This window comes from Chiloscyllium plagiosum, chromosome 2, assembly GCF_004010195.1.
Source record: "Chiloscyllium plagiosum isolate BGI_BamShark_2017 chromosome 2, ASM401019v2, whole genome shotgun sequence".
Classification (NCBI taxonomy): Eukaryota; Metazoa; Chordata; class Chondrichthyes; order Orectolobiformes; family Hemiscylliidae; genus Chiloscyllium; species Chiloscyllium plagiosum.
Window position 1 is genome coordinate 61,799,084 of NC_057711.1, and position 17,996 is coordinate 61,817,079.

The 17,996-nt window shown below is 40.0% G+C and overlaps 1 protein-coding gene across 5 annotated transcripts in view; it reads right to left on the reverse strand.

The window, feature by feature from the left end:
• Nucleotides 1-17,996, reverse strand: part of epb41l4a (erythrocyte membrane protein band 4.1 like 4A) — a 299,725-nt gene that overhangs the window by 140,775 nt on the left and 140,954 nt on the right. For all 5 annotated transcript variants that reach the window (XM_043710609.1, XM_043710582.1, XM_043710590.1 and 2 more), the window contains exons 5-7: nucleotides 12,261-12,339; nucleotides 10,721-10,818; nucleotides 9,853-9,973 (exon numbers count right to left, since the gene is read on the reverse strand). In XM_043710609.1, the coding sequence (XP_043566544.1) occupies nucleotides 9,853-9,973; nucleotides 10,721-10,818; nucleotides 12,261-12,339 (298 nt within the window). The remainder of the gene's footprint in view (nucleotides 1-9,852; nucleotides 9,974-10,720; nucleotides 10,819-12,260; nucleotides 12,340-17,996) is intronic.

Here is a 17,996-nt window from a genome sequence, read left to right on the forward strand (position 1 = left end):
GAGATTACAGGGTGAGCTGGACAAGTTAGGTGAGTGGGCAGATGCAAGGCAGATGCAGTTTAATGTGTATGGTTATCCACTTTGGTAGCAAGAACAGGTAGGCAGACTACTACCTCAATGGAATCGATTTATGTAAAGGGGCAGTACAGAGGGATCTGGGTGTTCTTGTACACCAGTCAATGAAGGCAGGCATGCAGGTACAGCAGGTAGTGAAGAAGGCTAATAGCATGCTGGCCTTCATAACAAGAGGAATTGAGTATAGAAGCAAAGAGGTGCTTCTGCAGCTGTACAGGGCCCTGGTGAGACCACACCTGGAGTACTGTGTGCAGTTCTGGTCTCCAAATTTGAGAAAAGACATTCTGGCTATTGAGGGAGTGCAGCGTAGGTTCACGAGGTCAATTCCTGGAATGGCAGGATTACCTTACACTGAAGGCTTGTATACCCTTGAGTTTCGAAGATTGAGAGGGGATCTGATTGAGACGTATAAGATTATGAAAGGATTGGACAGTCTGGCAGTAGGAAACATATTTCCACTGATGGGTGAGTGCCGAACCAGAGGACACATCTTACAAATACGGGGAAGACCATTTAGGACAGAGCTCAGGAGAAACTTCTTCACCCAGAGAGTGGTGGCTGGGTGGAATGCTCTGCCCCAGAGGGCAGTGGAGGCACACTCTCTGGATTCACTTAAGAAGGAGTTGGATAGAGCTCTCAAAGATAGTGGAATCAAGGGTTATGGAGATAAGGCAGGAACAGGATACTGATTAGGAATGATCAGCCATGATTATATTGAATGGCGGTGCAAGCTCGAAGGGCTGAATGGCCTACTCCTGCACCTATTGTCTATTGTCTGTCTGTTGTCTATTACTGCATTCCTATTAACCTATTCCTTAGTCTTTTTTGCCAGTTCACTTTAGCCAGCTCTGCTTTCCTGCCCTCCTAATTGCCATTATTTAAGAAAACCAATGAATAAACATCAACCTGCCTGGTTTAAAATTCAAATGACGCTTGGCAGTTAACAACTAACCACCATCTTACTCATGCTATAGTAACATGTCTATCAATCAGAGTCGACTTGTCACAAATCAGCACTCGCCTATCATACTGGAAGGGTTGAGTTTCTGGTTTGCTTTCTTCCAAATTTAAATGCAAATATTTAGTGGTAGCAGACTACTAAAGTGTAACTCTCTCCTCATTAAATTAAAACAAAGAATTGTTTATGCTCTAATATTCTCATGCAACCTCTTCTGAATCCCATTCAATTAAGATCTTTGCCACTGATTTCAATTCCCACTTCAAAATAAGCCACTCCAGAATAAGTATACTTGGAAATGTACTCAACATTGTTGTCTGGGCATTGAATGTGCCAGTTACCTGGCAGATAAGTTACCTTTACTGATAGTTGTCCAGAGCAATTACACTTCATAACCTGATTTGCCCAACTCCTTTATCGATTTTGTGTTTCTAATTTGAATAGTTAGATTTTGTTTTACCTTTAAATCGATATTTCTTGTGAATTGTGGTGATGTGCATGAGATAAAATACTGAGACAAGATGCACCCTTTTTCAGCTATACTGTGAGGTAGACTGTGGCTAAATATATTCACCCTAAAGACTAACATATATACTTTCCTAATAACAGTGTTGTGAAGTAACAAAGACATATTTACTCATGCAATGTACAATTTTGTGCTCAAAAACCACAAAATCCATGCAACTTGTTTCAATTGGATGGTGCTTCAGTAGTTCCCTGTGGTCTAAAACAGAATGGCAAACTGTATGTTTTTTCTTGTTAGCAGTTGGAGACTATTTTGAATGCTTTATTCCATAAGACCATAAGACATAGGACCATAAATTAGGCCATTCAGCCCATCGAGTCTGCTCCACCATTCAATCAAGGCTGATAAGTTTCTCAATCCCATTCTCCTGCTTTCTCCTGTAACCCTTGATCCCCTTGATACTCAAGAAACTATCTATCTCAATTTTAAATATACTCAATGACCTGGCCTCCACAGCCTTATGTGGCAATGAATTCCATTGATTCACCACTCTCTGGCTGAAGAAGTTTCTCCTTATCTCCATTCTAAAAGGTCTTCCCTTTCCTCCAAGGCTGTGCCCTCAGGTCCACGTCTCTTTTACCAATTGAAACATCCTTCCAACGTCCACTCTGTCCAGGCCATTTGGTATTCTGTATGTTTCAATGAGATCCCCCTTCATCCTTCTAAAGTCCATCAAGCATAAATCCAGAGTGCTCAAGCATTCCTCATATGTTTAGCTTTTCATTCCTGGGACCATTCTCATGAACTTCCTCTGAACAGGCCAGTACATCATTCCTGAGATATGCGGTCCAAAAATGCACACAATACTCCAAATGTAGTCTGACCAGAACCTTAGAGCACCTCAGAAGTACATCTCTGCTTTTATATTCAAGTCCTCTCAAAATATATGCCATCATTGCATTTGCCTTCCTAGCTACTGACTCAACCTGCAAATGTACCTTGAGAGAATCCTGGACTAGAACTCTCATGTCTCTTAGCACTTCTGATTTCTGAATTTTCTCCCCATTCCAGTAGCCAGAAGTACGCAATAGACAGTTATAATAGTTCACACTGGAATTTCTCACTTGCAAAGGGTCTTGTTCTGAGCAACTCTTTGTTCATTGATTCAATATATCACTCATTACTTTCTGAAGGATACTTTCTGTTTCTGTGAAGTTTCAAGAGGTTCTGGATAACTACTCAAATTAGAAACACAATATCTATTAAGGAGTTGGGCAAATCAGGTCATGCAGTGTAATTGCTATGGACAAGTAGCAACTAGGAGAAAGTGAGGACTGCGGATGCTGGAGATCAGAATCGAGAGTGTGGTGCTGGAAAAGCAGGAGAAGACCAGGAGAATCGACATTTTGGGCATCAGTCTGAAACGTCGATTCTCCTGGTCCTTGGATACTGCCTGACCTGCTGTGCTTTTCCAACACCACACGCCCAACATGGACAAATATCAGTAAAGGCAACTTATCTGTCAGATAACTGACATATTCAATGTCCAGACAGCAATATTGAGTACATTTCCAAGTATACCTATTCTGGAGTGGCCTATTTTGAATTGGCAATCAAAATTAGTGCCAAAGATCTTAACTGAATGGGATTCAGAAGAGATTGCATGAGACCATTACAGCATAAACAATTCTTTGTTTTAATTTAATGAGGACAGAGTCATATTTTAGTAGTCTGCTACCACTAAATATTTACATTCAAATGTGACGAATGGCTACTCGGACAAAGTACTGCACAGTTAGTGGCATAGAAAGGACAATATTTCATGTTCGTTACCTTAGGGGGTAGTTTGGAAGAAACCAAACCAGAAACTCAACCTTTCTAGTCCTCAAATTTTGTCAGAATGGAGCAGCACAGATTGGCAGTGTTGAAATAACTATCGAATATCAAAGAATCTGGAATGTCTACAATAACTGTATATTACAAGTATTCATGGCCGCTTTCACAAGAAAATAAGAGCTTCTAAAGTGCCATTAGGAAATTGTTTTAAGTTTAGCAAAGCTAAACTTGGTAAATAGGCAACTGAATAGGAATCTCAAAGCAAACCAGGTCACTACAAAAAATGAAAATGTATCTGAATAAATGGAAGAGATTATCAGGGCATCCATTTCTTCACTACAAAACCAATTTTAAAAAAGCGACTTCCAGTTTCTGAAAAAATATTCTCGTGCAGAGAAAAAGGGAGAGTTTATAGTAGTTTAATCAGATATATATTTTGGCAAGAATGAGATTGCCTGAAACAGGTCGAGATCCTTTTTCTTTTATTTAACCTATTTTTCCTAATCAACCTGTTCAGAGATGTTATTACACACCTCTGGAGCAGAGTGGGACTCAAACTTGGGTCTCTTGGTCTGGGGCAAGGACATGACTGCTGCATGACAAGAGGGCCCACGCTATTCTTTTCACAAGAGATGGAAAGACTCTTTTAAGGTGATTGAACTTCAGATAATATTACACAACACAAAAGCAAAATTATGGATGGCCAACCATTTGTAATAAAATGCCTAACAATATGTTACAAATATGATATTATTAGTACTTATAGCTAACAAACTTTCTATTCAGTCAGAATACCTCGGGGTCACTCCAGATTAAGGATCTGGAAAAACATCATATATCCTGTTTACTTTACATTGTAACATTGTTAGAGATAAAATGGCAAAGTAAATAATGCAGAAGTAGTGCTGTCAAATGGCAAGCTCCATAAAATAAAGTGATTTAACCTACATCTGACAGGAGGACAAACTTGCTGGACACACAGCTGATCCATTCATTTTGAAACTAGGGTGTACAAAGAGTAGCTTATTCAACTACAGTTTGATTGAACACACCAAGAAGAAAAGATCATTTATAAAGTATCTAATGTCCAAAATGCAATTTGGACAATGGATTAGTTTTGAATAAATGTCGCTTTAGATGTGGCAATATTTTTGCTGCAAAATATTTAGTAAGATTTATTACAACACCTATACATGACTGAGAGTTTCATGATTGGATATCATATTTATATTGTTACAAAATACTTTATATTTAATATTTATTGGAGGACTTAAATTTTGAAGGAAATATTTGTTTTGTAGACATATGTCTTCCTTCCACAGATGCTGCCAGACTGCTGAGTTTTTCCAGCAAGTTCTGTTGTACATGAAAAGGTAGATGCTTTGCATTCAAAACCCTTCAGCTTAAAGCACCCTCCCCTTGTTCCCCTACCTTCCTATCCTCACTCTCACAGATCTCCCACAACTTCTACCTCTAGTTCTCCTCCTCCAACAGGTCCCAACCCCGCCAGCCCAGTCTTCCAGCTGTCCCCAATCTGGTGTCACAAAAATGTTCAAGCCTCAGAAAAGGTGGGGGAAATAGGAAGATGTGCCCTGACAACTTGGATCCGACTTGCCAAATAATCAGTAACCTATGCTCCCGTAGCATAAATTGCTGTGATTATTTAAAATTTGGCATTCTTGCATGTATCCTGATGAGCACAAGACCACAGGCTTTGGTAACATGTACTTCTTGTATTTACGTTAAGCAATATTAAAACTAGAGAATACATAGCACAGAGAGAGGCTTTTCAGCCCTGCTGTCTCTATAAGAGTTAGTCAGCCCCATGTCGTATCTTTTCCCCATAACTCTGCCAGCGTTTCCTCTCCAGACAAATATCCCTTTCTCTTTTGAATGTTTATTGATGCTGTCTCCACCACACTCTGAGTGCATTCCAGATCCTAACCCATCATTGTACTTTTCCACAGTTAAACACTGCTTCTTTTACCATCAACTGAAGTCAGTTCCTCTGGTTCTCAACCAAGAGAATGATAACTCCCTATCCTCTCTGTTCATGCTCAAGGGGATAAAAGGTTATTGGGATATACAAGAATGTAGAGTTGAGGTTAAAACCAGATCAGCCATGATCTTGTTAAATGGTGGAGCAGGGCCAAAGGGCTGAGTGGCCGGCTCTTGTTCTTTGTATGTTTGTATGACTGCAGCAAGTACAAACAATGGTGTTAATTGGCTGCAGGCATCACCAGGTGGCTCAAAGTACCTTCCAAAACCACTGAAAGCAAGTCTGATACTCTTTTAAGGAAAGTGCTTTGTGGCTGCAGCTCAGAAATCTTCAGGAAGCGAATCTACCCTGGGAAACAATGAAAAGCAGTACACAGAAGAATATCATTGAGAATGCACAGTTAGATATTTGGTGCATTACGGTGCCTGCAAGAAACAGTGCATGTTCCTGCTTCAAAGAACACCAATAAACTGGTTAAAACACAATTTCCCTTTGATAAAACCATGCTGACCCTCTGATTATCTTCAGTTTTTCCAAATGTGCCCCTATGTTCCCTTTAATGATCAATTCTATTACTTCCCCACGACAGATATCAAGCAAATTGGCATGTAGTTTCCTATTTGTGGTCAGAGTAACCAGAATGCAAAGTACTGGGCTAATGGTAAGATTCTTGTAGTGTAGATGAGCAGAGAGATCTCAGTATCCATGTACACAGATCTTTGAAAGTTGCCACCCGGGTTGACAGGGTTGTTAAGAAGGCATACAGTGTTTTAGCTTTTATTAATAGAGGGAACAAGTTCCTGAACCATGAGGTTATGCTGCAGCTGTACAAAACTCTGGTGCGGCCACACTTGGAGTATTGTGTACAGTTCTGGTAACGTGATTATAAGAAGGATGTGGAAGCTTTGGAAAGGGTGCATAGGAGATTTACTAGGATGTTGCCTGGTATGGAGGGAAGGTCTTACGAGGAAAGGCTGAGGGACTTGAGGCTGTTTTCATTGGAGATAAGAAGGTTGAGAGGTGACTTAATAGAGACATATAAGATATTCAGAGGGTTAGATAGGGTGGACAGGGAAAGCCTTTTTCCAAGTATGGGGACAGCGAGCATGAGGGAGCATATTTTTAAATTGAGGGGTGATAGATATAGGACAGATGTCAGAGGTAGTTTCTTTACTCAGAGAGTAGTAAGGGTTTGGAATGCTTTGCCTGCAACGGTAGTGGATTTGCCAACTTTAAGTACATTGAAGTCATCATTGGACAAGCATATGGATGTACATGGAATAATGTAGGTTAGATGGGCTTCAGATTGGTATGACAGGTCGGTGCAACATCGAGGGCCGAAGGGCCTATACTGCGCTGTAATGTTCCATGTTCTATATTTTCTGTCTCATTCCCTTCTTGAAGGATAATATTTGCTCCTTTCCAGTCTGACAGAACCTTTCCAGAGTCCAATTTATTTTGAAAAATTAACACCAACATATTAGGCACCTCTTTCTAGGCCCCAGGAGTAAGTGCATCCAGATCTGCAGAGTTGTCAGCCCACAGCTCCATCAGTTTGCTCAATATCATTCTCTATGAGACTACCATTTTGCTGAGTTCCTCTCTCCCTTCCACCTTCTGATTTACAGCTATTACTAGCTGTTATTATAAACAGTAACTACCTCAAAAACATTCAATGAAGTTTTCATTCAGACTATGACTGCAGTTTGATTTTCCAGACTGCTTCATCCCAGACTGAGTTCCAGAAGTTTGCTCCTGGCATTCTAGGCCTGAAACTCTTTGATGCCATCTTCTAAAGCCATCTGTAATTTCCTATTTATAGCAAGTCGGCAACCTTCTACCAGCCATGTTGCAAGCTACAAGGATACACTGCAGGGGAGAACGAGGACAAGCAAAGACAGGCATGAAGGGTGATTTATTGACTTTACAATATTGTCACAATGTCATACATGAAATTGGCTTGGAATATTTATTTCATAGTGGCTTTTATGTTTATGCTTTGGCCAAGTAGGCATTCAGATGGTTAATGACCAAGAAGAGCTAAACTTGGAAATAAATAATAATGGCACTTAATTAAATAAAAAATAAAGTTTATAGCCCAATGACAGAATTACAGCATGACTTAGATTGAAAATTAATTTATCAGGTCAATAATCAATTTTAAACACTGAAATATGAAAGAGTGATGTACTGATTAAAATAGGCATATAAATTCAGCAGGTAACAGAGGTGATGGATAGAATATTAAAGGCAGGGTATTGTCGAATCAAAATGAAATTGATATACAAACCAAACACCCATTCCTACATTACAGAGGTGCTGAAGTTGGTGAATGAAGGATGGTGATAACACAGTAAGTATTGGAGTCACATTAGCTGTTAGTGAACAGCCAAGGCAGGATGTGGCTGTCTACATTGTCATCCTTCCTCTTCCTCATCCTCAGCAGGTTCACTGATTGTAAGGGCAGTCCCCTCATGATGAAAGGTCCTATGGTACACATGAACAGTTCAGGCAGAGAGACGTTGGGCTGGATTTTCCAATTCTCACTCAGTTTGCTATTCCAACCCTTCTCTTTTTTTTTCACAAAAAGAGAGCGCTTCACATTGTGGACAGGAGATTCCAGTCAGGGCTCCTTCAGAAATGCTGTATTCCATTCTCTCTCAGTTTCTCTCGTAGAGCAGAACTGTTAGGAAAGGGCACAGAATGCCCCGTTTACACAGCCGGGAACTGCTGAGGTCTGAAATTTGACACAATGGCTTAATGTGCATGCATTCTACACATGTGTGCAGAGATTGTGCACTAGATTCATGAGTCATGTGATCAAGGGACGGTTTGTGTCCCTCTTTAACTAGTGTTTACTTTGGTGTACTCGTTCAAATACAGCTAGCACAGCACACTACTGCGAAGGTCTTGGACATTGACTTTGTGATTCTCTGCCGTTTTCCAATGAAGCGTAGATTTCTTACACATTGCTTCTTGATGGGGTTCAGTAGTAGAATTGTTTCCCGAACACACTGGACTGACAAGACATTCTGCTAAAACCTTTTACACATTTTCCTTCTTCTCATCCAACACCTAGAAGCTTGTCCTGCATGAGGCATCTACTCAATCTGCAAGTCATGCCATATTTCAAGATACTACTTTACCTAAGCCAAGGAGCAATTAATTTGTTCAGAAACCTTAATGGTAAGAAAAAGACCTTCAGCACTTGTCACATCATTACCTTTTGCAACAGACTCTATGACTCTATCAAAGAGTTACAGAAAACATTAAACACCTGTACAAATTGTAACAAAAGCAGCGCAACAAAATCAACCAGCCCCAACCAGTAAGCAGTTGATGATCCCCTTAAGTAGCACTAGGAAGTGGGGGAGCCTCCCTGCTATTAACCATGTGTTCATCAAAGGGAGAGCATTGAATTGTGCATTGAGCTTCAAAATGGCACAATTAGCTTCAAATCGTTCTTGCACATTTATTATTGCCATGAATTTCTTACATTTTTTTCTTGGGATGCGGGTGAAGCTGACTCAACCAGCATTTATTGTCCTTCTCTAACTACCCTAGAGAAGCTGGTGGGGAGCTGCTTTCTAAACTTGCTGCAGATCCATGGGTTCCAATGGTGTTGCTGAGAAGGGAGTTCCAGAGTTTTGACCCACTGACAGTGAAGGAACAACAAGAACTTGCAGATGGTGATTCTCCCATGTATTTGCTGCCCATGGCCACCTAGGCAGTTTGGAAGGTGTTGCCTAAGAATCCTTGGTGAATTTCTGCTGTGCATCTTTTAGATGCCACATCCTGCTGCTACTGAGCATTGGTGGTGGCGGAAGTCATTGTTTGTGGATGTGGTACAAATTAAGCAGACTGATTTGCTCTGGATGGAGGCAAACCTCTTAAGTGCTATTGGAGCTGAACTCATCCAGGACATTGGGGAGTATTTTGACATATTTCAGAATTACATTGTAGATAGTGGACATGCCTTAGGGAGTCAGAAAGTGAGTTACTCTGCAGGATTACTAGCCTCTGGCCTGCTGTTCTCGCAACTGTATGTATATGACTAGTCTAGTTCAGTTTTTGGACAATGGTAAACCCCAGAATGTTGATAGTGGTGGATTCAGTGATGGTAATGCCATTGAATGTCAAGGACCATGGTTAGATCCTCCCTTGCTGGAGATGATCATAGCCTGTCATTTGTGTGGAATGAATGTTACATGCCACTTGTCAGCCCAAGCCTGGATATTGTCAAAGTCCTGTTGTATTTAAACATGGAATGCTTCAGCATCTGAGGAGTTGCAACTGGTGCTGAACATTATGTGATCATCAGCAAATGTTTGTCACAGTTGAGTCTCCTATTATTACAATTCTTCAAGTCATTAATGTAAACAACTTCACTTAATAATTGTGAAAAAATATTCTAATACATATTTCTTGCTGGTTACAGAAACTCTTGTGGACTTTCTGAAATTAGCTAATATTTCCTGAAGCCTAATTTGTTTGCTGTGAAAAACAGGATGCCCCTACCTTAATGCTTTATGGAATTGTTCTATTGCTTCTTCAAGGTCTTCCTTCTGATCAGGAACAAATCGATATTCAGACACATAACCTGCTGTGTGTTTATAAGGGTCATAGTCTCCAAGTTCAGCTAAACAGGAAGAAAATAATATTTGATCATATTTTTGCACTCACATTTACAACCAATGTAATCAATTAGTCTTACTGTTGTACCTAGAACTGTGGGATTCATTTCATATTTACATATTTAGGTATAAATCATGGACTATGGACTTTAAGCTTTCTAATTTAAAAAACATGATGATATCTAGCTTCTCATTCAGAATGATCACTGGAACCCAAAAGTTAACTATGCTTTCTCTCCACAGCTGCTGCCAGACCTGCTGAATATCTCCAGTAATTTCTGTTTTTGACTCATGTCTTAATTTCTAAATTAACCTCAATTGTTCCAATTGTACATTGTTTTTAAAAAATGACTTTAGATCTCATGTCTGTGATTCTATCGCCACGACAAATTGACACTTCAACACTACTACATGCAATATTTATAATGTCTCACTGTACTGGAATATGTCGGCCTGGACTTTCAGCTTCTATGCTTTTGCTACATAAAGGGAACAGGAAATTTCAGCCCCAATCCATGGTTTTCTGAGTATTGTGTGTAGAAGTAGCATATGACTGATTAACAAGAGCAGTGAACAGAAACTCCAAGCAAATTATTTCTCTTGCAAATGGAATTCACTTTTCTCCACATTAGAGTTAATTTTTACAGACACGTAATTGTTATCAATATAGAAACAGTGTTCTTCATTAAAGCTCATGCAATATATATATTTTTTAAATCATTAAACTGTTAGAGTAAGACAGGCACACTTACACTGGATAGCATAAGCACCCAGTTGAGAGGCAATATCTAAAGGACAGGGCAGCCGACCTTGGAGAACATCCTGTTTGACCTGCAGAAAAAACTGATATCTAAAACGAGAACAAGAAAGTTATCAGTAAAGACATTTTTAAAGCTGAATTCCATCCAGTGCATCCACATTTTTGATAAATCAACCTATAATTGGAATACATCTGGTCAAAGCTGAGTCAGGTATTTGACAAAAGAAACTCACATAAAAGTTGGCTAGGATTTAAGCGCCAAGGGTCTTGGCCACCAGTTGGAGATGTTGGACCAGGGTGCCCAACATTGTTTTTCTTCAGGAACCTGATGTGACTGCAATCAAGCATTTCCATGGGCCATGTCAAACTACCCTCTCACCACTTGTAGAATTTAGCCCTATAAGACAGTAATTCCACCCCTAACAATCAGAAGCTAACAGTGCTTCAAATTGGACAGTGCCTCTGTGAGCAGTGGCCATTGCTGGTATTACAGTGGGGCCTTCACCAGAGTTCACCAATAGATACCTGGAGAGAGGCAAGTGCAGGGTGGGATCATGGTCACAGAGATGGGATTGCTTACAAGAAGAGGGGTGATAGTAGCAAGGGCAGTGGAGGTTGACTTTCTGTGGGAACCCCTTCCACATCGGATACTGTAGCAGATCATTATCGGGGACCTATTCTTAATTCTGTGGCTGATGAAAGAATCAAATGTGTTTTCTGTGAACAAATTGCTCCAATATCATTATCCTCACAGAGACCATTTTGGATGTTTTAATTGGATAAGTTAAAAAGATTGCGTGGGTGAAATTTAATGACTCATGATTTCCAAACTCAAAAACCTTCTGTCTCTACACAGTGCGTATCCCTCTATTCCCTGTCTTTTCATAATTTTGTCAAAATGCCTCTTAAATGTATCCACTTCCACCACCTCCTCTGGTAGCCCATTCTAGGCACTTGCCACCCTCTGTGTTAAAAAATGTACCTCTTTGACCTCCTTCAAACTGATCCCTTTTTACCTTAAATCCATGTCCTTAGTAAATTACAATTCTACCCTGAGAAAAAGATTTTGACTATCCATTCTATCAATGCCTCTCATAATTTTGCAAACTTCTATTAGGTCATCCCTCATCCTTCGATACTCAAGTGAAAACAAACCAAATTTGTCTAATCTCTCCTAATAGCTAATACCCTCCAAACCAGGCAACATCTTGGTCAGCCATTTCTGCTCTCTCTCCAGGAGAGTTTGGAAGCCAGGGTCTCCATGTGATCAGACAGAGGAGTGTGGTGTGGTGTGTGCCCTTAAAGGAGGGATCCTCAGGGTTTACTGGGTGGCTAAACCCTGTCCATTAATGGTGCTGTGCCAGTGGCCATGAGATGTGATACTTAAGTGACTGCTCAATTGGTGTCAGAGCAGGAAGGCTGTTTGCAAGCTTTCCTGCCCCAGACAGGAGTGGAGGGAGAGCTTTGGGAACTCCAGTTTAGTTTAATCATTTATAATGTAACAAGCAAAGTTCATGTTTACATCTCATTACCTTGTTATTTCTTCTTTAAGTTTACAAGGATCTTCTGCATAGAACTTTACACCAAAATATAGTGTGTATGGTGGACCAGCTAGAAGAAAAGAAACTTTGAAATAGAATGCAATACATTTATATATTAATGCTTTTAAACTTAAACATCTTAATGCGTCCATATGTACATTAAACTACAATATCTGGAAATACTCATGAATTGCAGGGAATAGCTTTCAATATGAAGAAAAAATGAAAAACTATATAGAATAGGCCCTTCGGCCCACCAAGACTGTGTCTATACTTGATGCCTTCCTAAACTAAAAACATTTTATGTCAACGTGGCCCATATCCCTCTAATCCTGCCTACTCATGTGTTTGTCAAGTTGCATATTAAATATTGCTATTGTATCCATCTCCACCATCTCTCTCTAGCAGCGCATTCCAGGCACTTACCATTCTTTGTGTACAAATCTTGCCTTTCACAGTAAGTTTAAGGTTTAAATCTATGTCCCCTAGTAGTTGACGTTTCTCTGGGAAAAAGATTCTGCCTATCCATTCTATCCATATCTCTTATAATTTCGTAAACTTCTTTCAGGTGGCCGCCATCCTTCAACATTCAAGTGAAAAGAAGTCACATTTGTCCAATCTCTCCTCATCACTAATACCCTCCAAACCAGGCAACATCCAGGAAAACCTCTCCATAGCCTCCATGTCCTTCATGTTGTGTGGCGACCAGAACAATATACAATCTTGAAAATGTGATCTAACTACAGTTCTATTCAGCTGCAAAATGACTTGCCAATTTTTATGCTCTATGCCCTGACCAATGAAGACAAGCATGCTATATGCCTTATTGACCACCTTTGTACAACCACTTTCAGAGAACTGTGGACCTGTACACCTAGCTCCCTCTGTATGTTGAAGCTGCTAAGGATTCTGCCATCTACTGTACAGATCTTCCAAAATGCATCACCTCGCATTTGTTTAGATTTAAACTCCATCTGCCATTCCATAGCAAATTAATTAGACTAATTGATAAATGATGAGATCGTAATATTGTTCAAAATCATAACATCAAGTGAGTATATAGGTTCAATTAAACTTGCTTCCACCATAATTCCCAGGCAGTGCATTCCACACCCTAACGACTCACTATGTGAAAATGTTTTGTCTCACATCACATTTACTCCTTTTGCCCTGCATCTGTTTTTCTGTTTTAGATGCTTATCAATTTCCTTTTACAGACAAAGAGCTAGTTATCCCATGATGTTTGCATTTGGTTCTGTTAGCTCCCTTTTGCTATCCTTTCATAATGGAATTCCATAGAGAAGGAAGTCTCTCAGCCAATCAAACCCATGGCAGATTCCTGCAAGACAAAATTAATTAGTACCATTCTCTGCCCACAGAAATGTTATGGCACAGAAAGAGGCCTTTCAGCTCATCCTGTCTGCACCAGCTCTTCAAATGAGCAACATTACCTATTGCTAATTTCCTACCTATCTCCCATACCCTTGCTTCAATTGAACCTGCCTCCACCACAGTTTCCAGGCAGTGCATTCCACACCTGAAAGTTCTTTTCTTGCATCGTATTTGCTCCTTTTGCCTTGTAGTTGTTTCTCCTCTTTAGGTGCTTATCCAATTTTCTTTTAAAAGGCACAGTTAATTCGGTCTCTGCCAATCTTTCAAGCTGTGCACTCCAGGTCAGAATCACATGCAGCGTGAAAACATTTTCCTCCTGGCACCTTTGGTGTTTCTGCCAATCACTTAAATCAGTGTCTTCTCATTTTTCATCCATCAATTGAACAGTTTTTTTCTCCATCTACTCTGCCTAAAGCCTGAATGATTTTAAAAAGTTAATCTCTCAACCTTCTGTACTCTCAGGAGAACAATCTCAGCTTCATTTCTGGATCTATCCTCAAATTATTTGTACATTTCCTGTAAAGACTTCAGGTATTCCCTGAGGTTTAGTACCTAAAATTGAACACAATGCTCCAGTTGAGGCAAAAGCAGTGTTTTATAACTTACTTCGTTTAGCATTATATACTTTTGTTTAAAAAGCCATGATCCCATCTGCTTTATCAACAAACGTTTCCACTTGTCCAGTCTTTTCAACAATTTAAGCACATGAACTCTCCACGTCTCCCTGCTCCTACACAATTCTTTAGAATCATATCCTCTGTTTTATATTTCTCGTGCTTCCCATGGGAATTCATTTCGCATTTCTCTGCATTAAAATTTCTACTTATTCAATCAGTTATATGCTTTATGTCTGTGACTACCCTCCTCATGGTTCACAACAATAAATTTCATAAGATAATGATCATAAGAAATAAGAGTACGAGAAATCCTTTTTTCTGATCCAAGGAGGCTGAACACCACTCAATGGCCAATCTGATTCTGACCAGAACTCCATTTTTCTGCTTGCTGTACCCCTCCCTTGCACCCCCATTAACTTGATGACTGCATCAATCGGTCTTGAAAATATTCAAAGTTCAAACCTCCATTGCTCTTTGTGGAAGAGAACTCCAAAGCCTGATAATACTCTGATGAGAGAAAATGAATTCCTCCTCATAACAAAGAATCCCATAGATGAGAGTGACCATAACATGACAGAATTTCAAATTTCATTGAATTGAAATTTGAAAAATGGACATCTAAAACTGATGTCATAAGCATAAAGATTGGCAATCAATGGATTTTCTAAATAAATTCCCTTTCATGGGATCTGGGCATTGCTAGCAACCTTAATTGCCGTTGGATTTAGTGGCATGCTAGGCCATTTCAGAAAGCAATTAACAGTCAATCACATTGAATACACATGAAGATAAATTGTACTGGAAAGGTTAGAACAACAGCAAGTTGTCAGGGAAGCAGTGACAGACACTTAAGATAGTTCACAATTTTAAACAAAAATGCATTCTATTGAAAAGGAAAAACTCTATCAAAGGATGCCTTATTCATATCTAACTAAGCAAGTAAAGGATGGTATCCTACTGAATGAAAGGGCATAGAATTTTGTGAGGATTATTGATAAACCAAAAGATTAGAAGCATTTCAAATACCAGCAACTAATAAAGTTAGAAGTGGAGTATGAGAAAAAAAACCCAGCAAGAAATAGAAAACAAATGGTAACAGTTTTCATGTGAAAATAAAAAGGAAAGGAATAGCTAAAGTGAGCCTTTGTTCCTTAGATGGAGAGACTTACAAATTGATAATGGAAAACAAAGAAATTGCATCAACTTTGACTAAATATTTCATACTCATCTTCACAGTAGAAGAGGCAAAATGCATATCAGTGCTAGTGGAAAATGAAGAGGCAAAATGGAGGGATGAATTTAAAACAATCATAATCATTGAGAAAACTAATTGGACAAAAGGATGACTAGTCCCTGGAACTGATGGTTTGCATCATTGGGTCTAAAAAGAAGTAGATTCAGAGACAGTGGATGCATTTGGTTCTAATCTACCAAAACTCCCTTGATTCTGGAAAGGTGTAGTGGATTGGAAAACCACAAACTCAACATATAATATAATCCAGGTAGAGACAAGTAACATTTAAAAAGAAGGCCACACACGTTGTTATAAATAGTTGAACTATGCCATAAAAAGCAAATTTTATTGTATATAAAAGACAAACAAAACAAGCACTATTAACCTAACAATATGGCCAGATATTATGCAGATACTATTACTTATTTCCTCCAAAGTGTCTTTTACTTTACGATATATTAGAGATATTTGCTTGTCTGGACCACCTAAATGTGTGCCTCAATTTGCTAGCAAGTACTTTAATTCTTATCAGTTGTAGGTCTCCTCATAGATTTAAACAATGTTAGAATTAGAATTACGTATAATTGTCATGTGTACTCAAATACAAGGATACAGGAGAGCAATGAAAAGTATAGAAAGTCACCATTCGTGGCGCCATCTTAGATACAAAGTCTTCGGTATAAAGGAGAAAAATAAAGAAATACAGCTACAGTTCCTCCATGCTGGACTTTCATCATGAGGCCACTCTCCCCCCTCACTGTGCCCACACTCTCCTCCGCACTGGGGCCATACTCTCCTCCACACTGAGCCCTCACTCCTGAGGAAGGCACACTCTCCCCCGCACTGAGTCCTCACTCCCAAAGGGGGCACGCTGTCTCACATTGAGCTGAGTTCCTTACCACCAAACGCCATCTGGGCTGACCAGATACTTCACCACCAACCATCGAAGTCTCACTGACCCCAGCCACTGCCGGACATATTTATTCTATTCTTTTATTCAAAGAGGGCATCACTGATTTGGCTAGCATTTACTGCCCAACCTTAGTTGCTGGATTCCAGGTTCTGATGCTATCACCACCACTGCCTCCATGACTGTGCTCTCCCCAGAAGGTATGTGAAATAAAACAAACTAAAGAAAGTTTAAAAATAGAAAAATAGATGATAAAAGAAGAAAGAAAAGGAAAAGCAGACAGTGGACAAACTCCAGGCTCAAGAGACCTCACACTGTCTATCCTGTCGCTGTAATCTTACTGTGCAGCACCATTTGCAGATCCTCAGATACTGAAACAGTCCATATCCAAATGCCAGACCTGGACAGTGGCAAGTAACATTTGCACCACACAAATTCCAGGCCGTGACCATCTTCAAGAAGGAAGAATCTAACCACTCCCCTTGACATTTTATGGTATTACCATTACTGAATCCTAAATTATCAACACTGTGGAAATTACCATTGACCAGAAACTGACTGGATTAGTCATCTAAGTACTGTCGTTAGAGGAATGGATGAGAGGATAGGAATCCTGCAGTGAGTAACTCATCTCCTGACACCCCAAAGTCTGTCCACAAAGCACAAATCAGAAGTTTTTAGGAACACTTCCCACTTGCCTGGATATGCTTACCTCCAAAAACACTCAAGAAACTTGACACCATCTAGGATAAAGCAGTCCATTTGACTCAGACCACATCCAGAACATTCATTCCTTCCTTTGCTGATGCACAGTAGCATCAGTGTGTACAGTCTGCAAGATGCACAGCATAAACTCACCAAGGTTCCATCGGCAGCACCCTCTAAACCCATCACCTTTACAATTTAGAAGAACCATGGCAGCAAACACATTCAGTAGCTGCAGGTTCCCCTCTATGCTGTACAGCAACCTGACTTAGAAATGTATTGCTGTTCCCTCAGTGCCACTGGGTCAAAATATTGGAACTTCTCCCTAATGGCATTGTAGCTCTTCCTACAATAAATAGACTGCAGTTTTCAAGAAGGCAGCTCACCACCACCTTCTCAAGGGCAACTAGGGGTGGGCAATAAATGCGAGCCTAACCAGTGATGCCCACATTGTATGAACGAATAGAAAGGTATAAACAATACTGCAGATGCTGGAAACCAGATTCTAGAGTAGAGTGGTGCTGGAAAAGGACAGCAGTTCAGGCAGCATCCGAGGAGCAGGAAAATCGACATTTCTGGCAAAAGCCCTTCATCAGGTATTCCAGCACCACTCTACTCCTGAACGAATAGAAAGAGGTGGCTCAAAGGTAAAAGACAGAGGGTGGTGGTGGAGGGTTGTTTTTCAGGCTGGAGGCCTGTGACCAGTGGAGTGCCACAAGGATCGGTGCTGGGTCCTCTACTTTTTTGTCATTTACATAAATGATTTGGAATGCGAGCATAAGAGGTACAGTTAGTAAGTTTGCAGATGACACCAAAATTGGAGGTGTAGTGGACAGCGAAGAGGGTTACCTCAGATTACAACAGGATCT